The sequence below is a fragment of the Anopheles stephensi genome, chromosome 3 (genome assembly GCF_013141755.1).
Source record: "Anopheles stephensi strain Indian chromosome 3, UCI_ANSTEP_V1.0, whole genome shotgun sequence".
Classification (NCBI taxonomy): domain Eukaryota; kingdom Metazoa; phylum Arthropoda; class Insecta; order Diptera; family Culicidae; genus Anopheles; species Anopheles stephensi.
Genome location: NC_050203.1, coordinates 26,418,507 through 26,433,725, shown reverse-complemented (window position 1 = coordinate 26,433,725; position 15,219 = coordinate 26,418,507). Strand labels below are relative to the sequence as shown.

At 45.3% G+C, this 15,219-nt stretch overlaps 1 protein-coding gene across 1 annotated transcript in view; it reads right to left on the bottom strand.

Moving 5' to 3' along the window:
- Window positions 1–15,219, bottom strand: part of LOC118508845 — a 149,536-nt gene that overhangs the window by 83,562 nt on the left and 50,755 nt on the right. The window contains exon 3 of the mRNA XM_036048596.1: window positions 7,514–7,590. Within this exon, the coding sequence (XP_035904489.1) occupies window positions 7,514–7,590 (77 nt within the window). The remainder of the gene's footprint in view (window positions 1–7,513; window positions 7,591–15,219) is intronic.

The window sequence follows — 15,219 nt, the reverse complement described above, 5'->3', positions numbered from 1 at the left end:
CATTATGCTAGAAACCGTATCCACATTGACAAACTCGTCTACCGAATACTTCCGCCAGACGACGTACCGATCTAAACCTTATGTCACTGCATGACAAGACGTCGAACGAACTCAACTTTAAAAGTGGGACACACTCACCATGAAGTCCCCCACTCATCGCCCGCCTTTAATGTTATTTATTATTCCGACGCGATTGTTCTTCCTTATCGGAATGAAGCGATCGGGCGATCCCAAAGTCCCGCATTTCGTGTGGAGCAGTATCATTCTGCATGGGACAGCGATGGGGGACAGCGCTTAGCCTGGAGCGACCGCACATACCCGTCGGTGAGTCGGTCACCAGAGCAAAGATTCATCATCATCATCGTTCCCCTTTGGCAACGGCCAACGACAGTGGGTGATGATGTAGCCGGAAGATGGGAGACGCATAGCGCTGCACGTTGGCTTGGTCCCGCTGTGTGTTTGTGTGTCTCTTCCCAACGAATCGCTGAGGAAACGATGCATGATCACCTCTATTGCTCTGCCGGCGGTAAATCTACCGACACACATCAGATGATCCCGTGGTGATCGCTGGAGCCTTCGAATGGAGGTTAGGAGGCATCTTATTGTTTGCAGATAGAGTTAACCAACAAACACACACACACATGGACAACTGTATCGGCTGCATCTTCTCATTGTCAGGGCCGCACCAGAAAGGGCATCACGGTTAGTTTGTTCCACCCTCTCTTGGGACACACTAACCTATTGCACTCAGAACAAACCCAGCCATCAGCGAGCCAGCGCAAGCGAATTGGGTGAAAATGATTCATGGGTCAGCAGGGCAACAACGTTTCGACAGCGACGATCACCACCACCACCACGGATCCTATTCTCATCGAAAAGGGGGATTAGCCACACAGACAAAAGCATTTCCTGACAACGGTCTCGCGCACCACAGGGATTTATGGAACCCGGAGGCTTTTGGTTAAAAAATGACCCACCATCGATACTCGACTGGCCCTCCAGGTTCGAAGATTAAACCATAACCCTTTGGAAAGAATCGATACTCAGCAGCAATACAATACAAACGGCCAGAGCAACAGAAAAAAAGGGGGAAGAATGTGTGGTCACGGATGTACTCCAAGAGGAAATAACGTTCGATAGCGCTGGAGCATGATTGTTTCCTCTGCACACGGGCACAGGATTCCACACGATTCATAATTACTTACGGGGAGAAATATGGCCTGCATTGCGAACCGGGCACTCAGCCCGGTTTGTTTCCCTCGAGCCACTTGAGGGCGCGCGCGCGCCCGCCTGGCCAATATTGACCTGTTGGGTATGGGGCGAGCGTGCGAGCGCGCCCGCAAGCACAAGACCTTTGGCTCGTATTGTTTGGTGGAAAATTGATTTTCATTGCATTTCGCTACGGCTGCAAACCCTCGCTGCTTTTCCCGATCGTTTCCGATACGGTGGTCAGATAGAAAAGAATTAGAAAGGAGTAGGTTGGCAGCGGCTGGTAGGGATTGGTTGTGCTAGTTTGGATGAATTTTTAATACTTTATTGCAAAACTGATGGCCGATTGGATTCTTCCCGTGTTCCATTGCAATGGGAAATCAAATTTCCTTCTATTTTTTGTTACAGCTCACACATCTTATGGCTTTGCTTGACCTACAAATCATTCCTTATTTTCCTCATGGCACACAAAACATGCAAGGTATAAAAATGTTTGGCGAAATACTATTTCAACTAAATATAACCACAATCTTGCAAACAACTTCCTGGAGACATACACTGAAGATGATTGTTGCTTACCCTTCTATCAATGTGGGGAAAAAAATTAAACCCGTTTTGTGCCAATCAAGTACTGCGCTTTGCTGCACTTCAAATGTCAAATGAAAATGAGGCTTATATCTTTCTCATCCCGTGCTGCTGCGATAGCGGTCGATGGATGGTCATAAAAAGAGCACCATCTTTCATTTGAGGAACACAATGTAATGCAAGCCCTCTAGGGTAAAGATGTTGTTTGCAATGAATATAGCACAAATCCGATGCCGGATGTAGTTGCGCTTGAAGGTTAATTGGTGGGATATTGATAATCCTATTAAAGAGAAGCGCTTGAACTATTATTCATTCCCTTTTAAACTACTTATTGGAAAAAATCATACCCGAAGAGTAGGTAGAAAATCCAAAATACACTTGTTGTTATTAAACACATTAATTAAATACTACAAATAAAAACTATCAAATGCAAAGTCAAGGAAATACTGAAGCACCTTGCACCTATTGAAGAACTACTTCTTCCAATAGCAATAACATAGTCAATATCGATACAACCAACCAATCGCTGGTCCTATATTTAAACACCGACGCAAAACCTCATCCATTTTCTTAAACGCACAATCTAAAGCGCTGGTGCTTTCACATCTTCAGCCACTAAGCTTTTATTCTCTAGCCTCTGAAATCGAGCCCTGATCCATCCCCCCTTCCAACTCCCGACCGAGGCCGAGCGTGATCCGAGGTTGCAAATTAACTTGTTGCTTTAGTACAACCTCGACGACCACAGCACTTCAGTTCGATACCTTGTGGCAAACGATATGCCGAGAAGGAATAGGGTTTATATTGCAGCTGCATTAAAAAAAAAAACAGTCACACATTCGCAAATTGATCGAAACCCTCATGCTCATACGGGAAAGGGATTGGCCGGTCGAAAAAGCCGGTATGTACAAGATCGGGACCGGCGTGCCGTGCCAGGTCCCGCGCGTTCTCCACTCCCTCAGTTCAGGCTGCGTTAGAAAAAAGGCCGGACTAAAATATATTCGCACGCGGGTTTGGCCTAATGGTTACGTGATGGTGCACAAACGCAGTCCTCTCGCCAGATCTTCGGCCGAAGCGATTTTTGCGATATGGAGCCCCACAAACGCGATACCTTCCCGCCAATAGGTGGACGCGATAGACAAAAATTACATAAGCCGGTCGTGTGGTACCGAGCGACAGAGACGCACAAAAACTCTAAGGGAAAAACAAGATACTCCTTCGCCCAATGCGTCGAGTGGCTTTTAGGACACTTCCATACCGTATTTCCAGCGAACGAGTGGCGCGTAGTTTTGGGTAGTTTTTCTTTCGTACGAACGTACCGAGAGATAAAACTGTTCTTCTCCGCCGGTCTTCTATCCTGGGCACTGTCTCGAACGAACCCGTCACCACTGCAGATACACGTGCTCGTGTGCGGATTTCGCAGACAGTTCGTGTGTACGTGTGCCGGCCGCAACATGATATGCGGGCGGTGTGACCGGTGATACCAAACCACCACCGCTCCTGACAGTCTATTAATTGGATTTTATCTAATTGAAAATGAGCAACGCTTGGTTGGGGTATGATTTTTGTTTTGCGTCAACCGTACGGCAAGCGTTAGGATCGAACCCCGCACGCACGCGGTCTGTGCTGCGAAACAACAAGGAAGTAGTTGTGAAAATTGGGCACCAATCGAGATGATGCAATTAATACGTTCGTTGTTTATTTTGCTCAAAATTACAAATACGTACACGTGAGATGGATTCTGCAACCGTCCGATGTTTGAAGGACTGCAAAATAAATACAAGCTTCGTTCGATTTCAAAAATAAATTAGCTAATTACCGGGTGCGCAGTGCGTGGTGTGTAATTTACTAATGTGATTATAAGAGCGTGGTTGAGCATCATGAAAGGTGGAGAGCAGGCAGGCAAATCAAATGGTGGTAACGAGACTAGTGAATTACTTTTAATTTCTCTGCTCGAAATTCACTGCTGATGAGCTGATTCTTCTAATTGATCTGATTCGTCGAAGTCGAAGGTGAATTGATAGCGAAGAATAAGATTGATGAGCTAGATTTTTTGGGTATTAAAAAGCAGGAAATGAAAACTGTTTGTTGGAATGGGGTAGACTTTGAAAGTAGATTTAATTTTTCGAACTTCTTCCATACGATCATCATCGATCAAGGACAGCTGAGTCCGAGACTGTTTGTTAGATACAAACGAACTTGTTTTCACAAGACCAAAAAGCACAAGTGAGCTCCTTGAAGCTTCACCATAAGTTCGAAACAAATTCTTGACATGTGAACGTAATGTAAAAAAAATGTAACAGTCTAGAACCAGTGTAAGAATCTTTTGACTCATAATCAATTTTATATTAAGCTACATGTTATTAGAAGATCCGTACAAAAAAAAGTCAAATTTATTGTCAACCTAGTGAGAAAACTCCCTCACACTGTGACATTCGTGAGACGAGTCATGTTTTTCTGTTACATAAACTGAGAAGTACAACCAGCGACAAAAAATCCCAATTCTTTGCTCCCACATTGACCTACCCAGAAACAACCCAACGGCCCCCCTCCCGAAAAAAGTCATCTTTAAACACGCACACCAAAATGTACAGTTAGTCCCGCGCAGGGCCAAGAAGCCAAGGAAAAATAAATGCACGATAATGACTGCAGAAAAAAGAGCGAAAAAACACAAACCACGGACTAAAAACAGAACCAAAAACAAACATCAAAACAAAAGGTCTGAACGGCGCGAATGTCGACCACAACAGTACTGACAAGCATTAGACACGGGAGAAAATCTAGCTGACCGCCTGCGAATGGCTAAAACGTGCGGTGGAAAGAGCGTGCAGTTGTAGTGAAAACCCCGAAACACGAAAACAAGACAAACGAAACCAAAAAAAAAGCTCCCGCACCAAACTAGGTAATTGTGGTGTGGCGTCTTCAAGGGAAGACATGGCACGCACCGGGACATCTAGATTAATGTAGCCGCCCGATGCTACCAACGGCCTGCTGCTACTACCATCCATTCCCTTTAACTAGCTGCAGCTGGACATCCAGTGATGGCGTTCGCCCGAGAATCGTCTAACTGTTCTTGAGGGGGTGTCTAAGCACGCCACACACTCGCCCATCAATTTGTGACCGACCGACCGACCGGGCTGGGTAGGTCCCGTCGCAGTACATGCGTTTTGTGTGTGTGTGTGTGTGTGCTGTTGTTGTTCGTCGGGCGTCCCTTTTTGGCTGACGGTTCATCGGTCTAATTTCACCACCTTGGAACAAAAGCTTGAAGGAGTGCTTGTTTTTCTTTTTTGCCTGCTGTCTTCTACGTGTCTTCAACACGTCACTTTTTGCCTACTGCCTGGACAAGCGGGGTTTGTTCGTTTCATTGCGGAGATAGTAATTTATACCCACGGTCGGATCGGCTGTGTACATACGGGCAGCTATTGATGCTCGTTCGTTGTACCATTTTGTATTTTTTCGTTGTTTCACTGTTTGTACTCATGATTTTGTGCTTCAACTTATCGGTCCGATCTTGGTTGGAGCGTCGTAACGGGGTTTGTGTAATCTTGCCATCTTACGCGGTCCACCGTTGATCTTCGCTACAATGTCGCTGGAAAGCGTGATCGGAATCGCGAAGAAATATCGATATCGGAAGATGTCTAACACCTTCGGGGTTTTGCGTAAAAATGGAGAAACCCGGGCAAAGATATCTCCCTAACTATAGGAACAGCGAATCGATTCAATTACGTCTAATGAGTTCGACCTCTTCGGGCGAGCTCGGTACGATCCTTAGATCACTAGCATCGCGCCGGAGGTCATAAATCTTTCGCTCGATAATCTCCAAACGAGTCCGACACTTACACTCACGACCGTGTGCCTTCTCGAATCTCCAGGGTTTACTTCTTCCATCGATAACGTCAACAGGTACTCGAGAGTAGCATGCTGGAGGATGCTCCGACAAACGGTGTTCTGTCCGCCCTGCCGAACCGCCAACAACAACCTCAAGAGCCGGGCCATCATCAATCAAAACATTATTAATTATGACAAAATAATTATCTCCACTTTCTCATCTTGCTCGTCCAACGGTGCGGGGGCAAAACTCGACTCAGGACACCTAGACTGGGGTCATGAAGCGCTAGCGGCTGAGCTGAGTCACGGTGTGGAACGGTTCGTTTGACCATCGGTTAGAACCCACGCCTCTGAACGCACAGGAAGCACATCTCTGTCCGGCGGTGGCTTCGCAGCCATCTACCAGACCCGGGGGGTCAGTGACCTGTAGCCATCGATCGGAATCTCATTCTAGATCAAGTTCTTCCCCACCGTAAATAGGCGGAACCCACCACAATGTTTGTGCACCACCGACACTTGATCTGTTTGCGGTGAGCTTGTATTACCACCTGGCTGGTCGTCACGTCGCAGCCCCAAGAAGGCTTCAGCGGTTGACTCTTCGGAATGACTCTTCTGAACGTGAATGAAAGATGCGCTTTCGTTTGGGGAGTAGCATAATAGATCGATCGGGCAGTTCTGGTTGACCGTTACCTTTCAACAATCATGGGTCGATTTCAGTGTTTTAAGCCTCTTGAGTCAATTTCCCGCCGCCTTCATGTGAGCCCCAACCCGGCCGTGATTGACTTAGTCTTCATCAAAATGGGAAACTTCTTCAAACAAAAAGAAAAAAGCTGACTTCAATCCCTCCATTCCACAACAATTCACGGACACAATGGAGCGTAACGAGTGTGTGCGAGAGTAATTCGAAGCACACACAAAAGGAGCGAAACCCAACGCCGGGAGAAGCAGCATATGCTCGTTAAATAAATGAAACGAGCGTATGCAGAGTGTTCGTATTGAAAATGTGCTTTGAACGAAAACAGCAAAGCTTTACAGCTGTGTCATCACGAGCTTATCCTTCGGCACCGAAGCTGCTCCGGCCCCGGTGATGAAAGGATAAGCGAAAACATGAGACAGATTTTTTACGTTGAACCTTCTCCTTTGTGTTTACCAAATTATGCAGTTTCTGTGTGTGTTGGGAATGGGTTGTTGAACTTTTTTTTTTTTTGGTGCTTGTTAGTGACTCCTACCATACAGCTCTGCACTCCCTTTTCCCGAACAATAGCTCGTCCTAAGCAAGCAATTTTTTAACCACACATCCCTAAAGTTTCCCTTTCTTCCAGCTCTCGCTTGTCGCTATTCGACTCGGTGCAAAGTTTTTTAATGAGACACAAACACACACACACACACACACACACACACACACACACACACACACACACACACACACACACACACACACACACACACACACATTTGTTTCACACACAAAACTTGTCCAACTTTCTTGAACCGTTAACAAAAAATAAATAAAAGGAAATTATAATGAATATCAGCAGCAAAACAAGGCGTGCGCTGCGAGTGCTTGCTGCAACTATCTCTGGAGAGAAAAGGAGAACAAGAACCTGACATATCGGAGCATTGGAATGTGAAGCAGCCAAATAAAGAAAAAAAACAGGAAAGGACATCGTGTCTGTGTACTGTTTAAACATGGACAAAGTTTTGGTTTTGCTTTGATAATTGATAATGTTTTGATTCCGTGTTATCGTGTAGCTTTTCCTGCTTTCTTTGTAGATTTTCTTGTTCATAAAAACAAGAATCTTTGAGACAGTTTTTAAGATGAGGCTAAATAAACATGGCAAATTATTTGCTTCTTGTTTTGTGAATAGTATAATAAAAAACAAACTAACCTAACCTGCAAAATGTTCAGTTGATGGTCGGTAATTTGCACAGCTGGTTACCACTCCGTTCTGGATGTACGACGGCAAATCTGGAAGAAAGACCAAAATAAAACACGTTAATACGAACTCAAAACCGAACCAGAAAAATAAGAAAAGAGGAAAAATAAATTGCTATCCCAACTTCCTGCGAACGGGAAGTTGACATTTATTTTGTACTCCTTTATTCGCTTGCCCAAAGTGAAAGAGCAGAGTTTTAATTGTAGCAGCTAATAAATGGGAGAAGAAACTTATTGCTTCACGGTCGGAGCATAACGTGACACCAGGAAATGCATCGATTTTCAATGTCCGGTTGTGAGTTTTTGGTGGCGGAATTTATTTGCCGGTTTGTCTGTCGTTTTTTTTTGCGAGCCGGAAGTTGCATTTAAGCTTCATAATAAATGATCGGCACGCGGTTGTGTGTCAAACACATCCGGTGCCCTTTTTTTGGATGGTGTGTAAGGAAAGATGTAAAAAAATATTTGGCTGTTATAAGAATATCAGAACAATAAATACAGCATGAACAATGTTGTTAGAGCATCAGAGTTACAAGGTTGATCAGTTGACTCTTACCATCCGAACTTTCAAATGGTTTCGGATTTTATGACGAAAAATATTTTAACTGTCTTTAAACAAGCTTTCCTATATTAAAAACTTAAGCCTTTCGCTTAATTTCATCGATTCATCAAATAAACTTCTACTTTTTATGTTCACTCAAAATGTTCACACACGGCTTGAGTTCTCTTATGCCTTCAGGACCAAGCCAACGCCAAACAGCTACATAAAAATTCAAATAACTCCACATTTTAATTGTGTTCCCCTCCCAAAATTTACGGACTTACAATCCTTATTCCTTGCATATGATAGAAGCAATCTTCTCGGCTTAATAACCTCTTTGAATGACTGTTTCTCAAGTTGCAATTTTATTTCACACTGCATGGGCCTCTTCAGAACTTATATATTACTTTTGAGGTTCGTTCTAGAGGAATTTGCAGTTTATTTCGTATGCTTTGGTCTGACCTTTTTTTTACTTCAAGAAACACGGTATGCCCACTGAAGCTATCCCAGATTTAAACAGACATCGGTTCAAACATCATCTGGGTAAGGGAGTCTTTCAGACATGATTGCATCAACTAAACAGCTTGCAAAGCTAACCATTAAGTTCCAATCAGCCAACCACCAAACCTAATCTTATGTCATCTGGACAGAGAGGCTCGCACATAATTGAACTGTCCACTTACGGCCCAATCGGAGATAATTTCCATTCCGTTCAATGTCTAAATATTTTGATTTGATTTCACTGCATCTCATTAAATGCTCAACGATTGGTTGTGACATCCTGCAAGATTGCTCCTCTAGCCATCACCCAGACTCCACAGCACAGCACAAGGACGTCAGTCCACAGCTTCACCACCAGTCCGGCCACAAATGCACTCGGTGACCCAATTTTTTCACCAACTTTAACACTTCCCACAACCATACGACACATCTGGCGGCGGAGGCGGCGGCGACTCGACGACTTTATTGACCGCATTGGGGGCTCCAATTTGGAGGGCTCTTCGGTGGTGTCACTCTTCGTGAAGTTGACGGTAAAGGCGGTCGAAAAAAAAAGAATCGAGCCAAACGCTCAAGTACTCGGCAACGGCACTACACAAACGCTAGCCAATGAAATCAGACTGTTACCTCACACGTGAAGTGAGTGTATCTCCTCTGCTCTCTCCCAGAACTCGACCACCACCGTGCGCAACCTTGACAATGAGAACAATGAGCCGGCGGTACTTGAGCCTCGCACAACCTTTACTGTCTTGGCCTCCTGTAGTGTCTCAGGTTTCCGAACGCAGGGTGGTGTTTCACAATGCATGTACGTGTACGGTGCAGTGTTACTGGAGGGCTTTTCCTGAGCGTGGATAGGAATCAAGCACCACTTGCACCCCCGTGCTTACGGTCCCGCGGGCCATCGGGGCAAAGAATGGCAGAATGTGGAATGCATTAACATAATTTCTTTCTTCACCGGAGCTATCTCGGAGCTTCAATTCGCATCATCATCATCGTCATCGTCGGCTCAATGTTGACGTTGCCATCAGCTGGCAGCGTGATACAATGTGTGCCAAAATTGGAGACTCCACACAATCTCCTTCACTGCGGCCCAACCACCATCGTTCCCGGCGTGGAAGTATTCGTTGCCCGTGTGTCTGTCATAGGTTTTCATCACCTTATTCTTTCGTTCTTCTGCAGGCAAGTTGCTTACGGCGGGAGAGAGCACACCGGAGAATGTTTCGGCAACCCGAGCAAGCACTGCCAGGTACTTTGGAAAACTTCAAACTTTGAATCACAACAACAATGGCTTGGAGGTGTTTTACCTTTTTTTGCTTTGAAACGAAGACATGGAGCGAGAAGGTGTGCAAGATGTTCGTGGTCGAACTGTCGAACACTACGGCCTTAGACGACAAGATTACAACCGGTCCTAGGATGGGCTGGATGGCTCGTTCGCCCGTCGAAATACTCAAGTGTCGAACATTTCCGTTGTCTGAGTGAAGCAATTTGGAGTAAAAATTCGTGTAAAAGAAGGTAGTGAACATTGGATCTGATGGCTTGTTTTTTTTTTGCACCTTCAAGTCCTCCCCGACGATCCTCCCGAGAACTCTGCTGGCGACCATCCAGACATTTGAAAACTCGGGGAGTAGTACGAGACTAGAGCAAAAGAACGGATATAATTTAAACAGGTAATAATGTGCCCTCCACAACGATTGCAGCGAGGTCTGGTTGGTAAAACGGTTCTACAGCAACACGGAACACAACCATTTCTAAGAAGCTCCAACAACCAAGACGTGGATCCGATCTGAAGGGCGGAAATGTTTCTTTAAAATCCACCCCTAACCACGGTGCCTTCCTCTAACCATCTGGGTATGTTTGGAATTTTTGATCAATTTCCAGAGCAGTTCGAGTAAAACACAAAAACAAGGAAACAACCGAAGATGCACCACCATAATAATCGTTTTGGGGCACCCATCAACGCGCGCCCGGCCCTTCTGCAGAATCCAACACAACACGACCACCGGTACCGGATGGGAACAATTTGTTTACAAGAGAGCCTCCATCCGGAGATCGAATCCAAAACAAAACAACAAAAAACCCGCGCCATTAACCATTATGCATTTCATTACGGCACTCATTTGAAAGGATTTCAAAGCGACCCTTTGACTAGCGATCATAAACGGCGTGCGTACAGTCGTGCTCTTTCGCTTAACCGTGCCATAACATTTGCCATTACAATTAGTAGAGCTTGTCTAGAAAAGTGGAGGTTTGATACTATATTAAGGTTTTGGAAGCTATCGCATCGGAAATGAGTTTTCATGAGGTGGAAATGTTGCAACATGAGCATGAACCACCAAAACAAAACTCAGTGGAGGAACATTAAACTCTCGATCAAAAATTCATTCAACTTCAACCACCTGGAGACCGAGGGGTAATTCTCGGACACGGGCTTTAGTATAAACATTCGGACCCACCCCGTAAGGAGCATTTAATTTTGCATCTCCCAAGGTAGGACCATAATTAAATTAAGCAATTATTCATCGCTGGCAGACAGGCAAACTCGGCGCAGTGTGCTTGCGCTTGTGTTGCTACTCCCATTCTTCTTAGCTCTATTTTTTTTATTTGCGGCTCTTTTACTTGGCTCATGACTCGCCAGACTGACAGGCAGGCAAAATGAAGGAGGAACCACCAGCAACGAAAAAGCGGCTCGCATCAGTAAATCGCTTTCGGGAGCATTGCAACAACCATAAATCAGTGTAGGAGAGCACCGAGCGCTGTGTTCCGCCTTTTGCCAGCCCCCCTGTGGCTCCAGCAAGTCTCCGGAACGACCACAGCCGACACAAATTAATTGCCACTTTTCCGCTGCATTCGCTGCAGTCCTTACCAACCCGAGGTAATATGGTTGCAAATCCACAACCGGCAACCCAGTGCAGTTTGGTCCCGGAAGGACTTTTTCGAGCTACTTGAACTTTCATCGGGCTGATTGAGGGAGGCCCCAGTTTTGTTTGATTTACTTGATGTATGGCGTCATCCATCCTGAACGGGATGCCCTCAACAAGATCACACGGGATCAAACTGCTCCGATTTGGTGGGCCGACGTAATTTCTGGACGGAAATGTCAACTTCACTCTGGCCGTTATGAGGGCGCTTTTGGAAGCGTTGGAGAGTAATGCGCAAAACAAAGTACGATCTCGGCACGAAATTCTGTCGCCGCTCAGCTAAAACAGAGCTTGAGATTACGCTTATTGTAAATTATGGGACAACCGAATGGGTTGCCCGGCCCAGCCTTGGCCTGGGCGGACAAAATTTATGCGTTTGCTCTTTTTATTCCCGCCTCCTTCGGCGGCGGCGACCCTGACCGTATCCACCCCGAGCTGAAAACCTCAAAAATGGTCAACAAAAATGGTTCAGCTGGGCTTTAACTCCGTTGCGTCACTGGAACCGGAAGATACTGGCTAGCTGGCAGGCGAAAAGTTTACCACCAACCACTTGAGATGCGAGATTTTCTTGCATGTGCTTGCGGCGGGCTTGAGTGGTTTTTAATTAATTGCAGGAAGCAACACCACCAACTGGTTGCACGTACTCTGCCAAACTACTGATGACAGTACTCGAAACAAAAGCATCCGATCATTTGTTTTCCCCCGTTCAATGGGAACAATCGGCTCTGCTGGCTGCAATCCGTAACACGTACTTGAGAGGTTTTTCCTTCAGGTCTCAGCTTTGATTCTAAGAAAGTGGAGTGCATCCTTCCCGGGCCCAAAGAACCCGAGGCAACCCGAAAATGACAAACAAATCGGTTCCATTGAACCACTTTTCCGCTACACACTTGTGGAAACGTCCTCGGGGCAAGCTATCATCCGGGTTTTTCCGCCCCACAAAACCAAGTGTAACTTTCAAATTTGTCAACATATCTCATCGGTAAACATTCGTATGAAAATATCAGAAAATTTGCATAGCTTTTGCTTGCCCATTGTTTGGGACGACTCAGGTCTCCTACCGTCTACCGAAAGGATCTACTTTTTGCCATGGGCGAGAACGAGAAGCGCTAGTGAGGGCAAGGCAAAGAAAAATACTTCCCAGCAGCGCATTGTGTCCAGTGGAAGCGTTATATGGTTTGCTTTTGTTGAAGCCGTAGGAAAAGCTCTTGCCCATACAGCAAGGACCTGCCGCTACATCCACTCCTCTCTTGCCATTCTCCCGTACGACTACGACCGAAACGTCTCTGATGTTGACATGTGTTATGAAAACGGTTGCAATCCAAACAACAATTGGGGAGGTAGCGATAGGCAAAGCAACAAAGGACAGTGAAGGATTTCGTCGAAGAACCCGAAGCTGTGGGCAGCTTTTGTACTGCTGCTTTGGATCAAAGTACGGATGCACGCATGCATGCATGTATACGCATACGCAAATTGTTGTAGTTTAGATTTCTTCGGTTTTTCTGTTGAACTTTGCTAAATAATGCCCTATTTGTAGTGGTGGTAGAAGGAGCCCGCTTGCAGGAGATTTGACAGCTAGTGTACATGGTAATAAACTGTCTGTGGAATGCTGGTTTGGGTAGAATAGTGCACTAAGGTTGAGGCAAGGATCTATTGACTATGTTACATCACCCTTTAAATGGAATTTATTTGTGTATATCTTCTTACGCAATTGAAAAAAATAGACCAGCAGCGATTCTCGTGAGAGTTTGATAAGGAAACAAGTATGTCTATCGGCTTGAGATCTATTCTGACAGAGACACAAGAGGATACCACTCTTAAGTATTTGATAACCATTTTTGAGAGGTATGCAACGTCAGCCATCTTTTTGAATCCTGGTAAGCTCGACAATAAATCTCCAAATAGGATTTTTTGCTACATACCTTGAAAGTTCTCAGAACCTGTCGATTGGACTTGTAATCGATTATCTTGATATGTCCCATTATTTCCTACTGTTTAACTGACACATTAACTTTATTGTATGAACAAATGTTCAACTGTAGTATTTTTTGCTAAAGATAAAAGATGATTTTTTTTATCCTCATAAATCTCTACAACTCTATTTGCACGAATAACCGTCCCTCATGAATACAGAACAAACCTTCGCAAGACATAGGCCTTCTCGATATTGGCTCGCAAGACTTATGAGCACCACGTAACCAAATGGTTTGTTCAGATGTAATTCAATCCCACACACAGCTTGAGGTGTGACCCATAATTCTCCACCTCCAGTCGATCCTAAACTGACCCATCTTCCACCATTCTCCCTCTTTAGTCTCCCCTGTCAACCTATCATCACCCTTACAACCAACAAATGGCACTCCGAAGCATAATTCATCTCAACGCTCTAGAAACGATAACTCACCAAACAAATGGAATCGACACCGGTTCGACGCCCCGCCTCGATCTAGACAAAGCCGTACGGTATTTATCTGGCCAGGAAAATCTGGCCCACGTTTGAGTGAAATTTTATGTGATGGTCCTAAAATATGTTAGAGCCTCGACCAGCGCGTGCACAACCGAACCGTGGAAAAGAATAAAACCCAAACCCAAAGCAACAACCACGGTGAAAAACAACTGCTCCCTCTTCCATGAAGCTGGTGTTGAAAGCGATGTGAACACATTAGCAAGCATTTGTTCTAATAAACGTGATAGGAAAGGAAAGTTTAACTCATTTGTTTTAAGGCGATTTTTTACATCTCCATTTTTGGGTGAGGTTTTTCCGGCTTTCCATTTTTGGTGCGCTTCGTTTTTTTTTGTTGCTCTGCCTGTTTTTCCGTTAAATTGTGCGTGCATGTTTACATTTTTCGCTGCTGTTAGTCCAACCGACCATCAGCCGGGTAAAGTGGGCCATTCTACGCTAGTTTGACCGTGGCATCGGTCCGCTACTATCTGGGCTGTAATTCGGTCTGTTGGTCAAAGTGTTGCCCAGTGACCCTTGAGTCACTGTGTTGCCGGGCCCGGTCCGGATGTGCATCGAACGTGAATTTAACTGTATATTCTTTTCACAGCGAGATGAGCTTTTGCTTTTGTTCATCTTCGCATACAATTTTGGTGTTTTTTTTTTTTGTTGTTGCAGTCGGGCACCCACAACATCAACCGGAACCGCGTTTTGAAGGTTCCGCGAGCTACACAAATGGCCCTATAGATGGCGCTTGCTGTTGAGGGTGGCTACCGGTCGGCTAGTGGTGTAATTAGTGAGTGGACCGAAAATTGGTCCAACCGGTCCACAATCGCCAGAAAAGGGGTTCGCGTTCCGTTCCATTTCGGTGCCAGCTAGCCAGAGGAAACGAGCCGCATATTTAGGTGGCGACAAACAAAACTTACGAACGACATAAAGGGATGCAGAAAAAAAAAATAAAGCCCACGAAGCACTCTACCAACGGAGATAATTTATTCACGCAACAGCAAAGCTCGAATTTTGCTTATTTTTCCACCGAACGATGGGTAAGGGGCGCGAGTGTGTGTGTGTGTGTGTATGGGGTTATGGTCGGCACAATAGTTATCACTCCCCGGAGCACTTCCGATACCATACCGGGTATGGGTAGGAAATGGATGTTTGATAAGCATCTCAAACCTAACCTCATCGTCGGAATGGTAGTTGTCCGGGTGGAAAGCTGGGAAGGAAAATTATGAATTATCTCTTGCCATTCGTCGTTGGTGCTACACGGTGG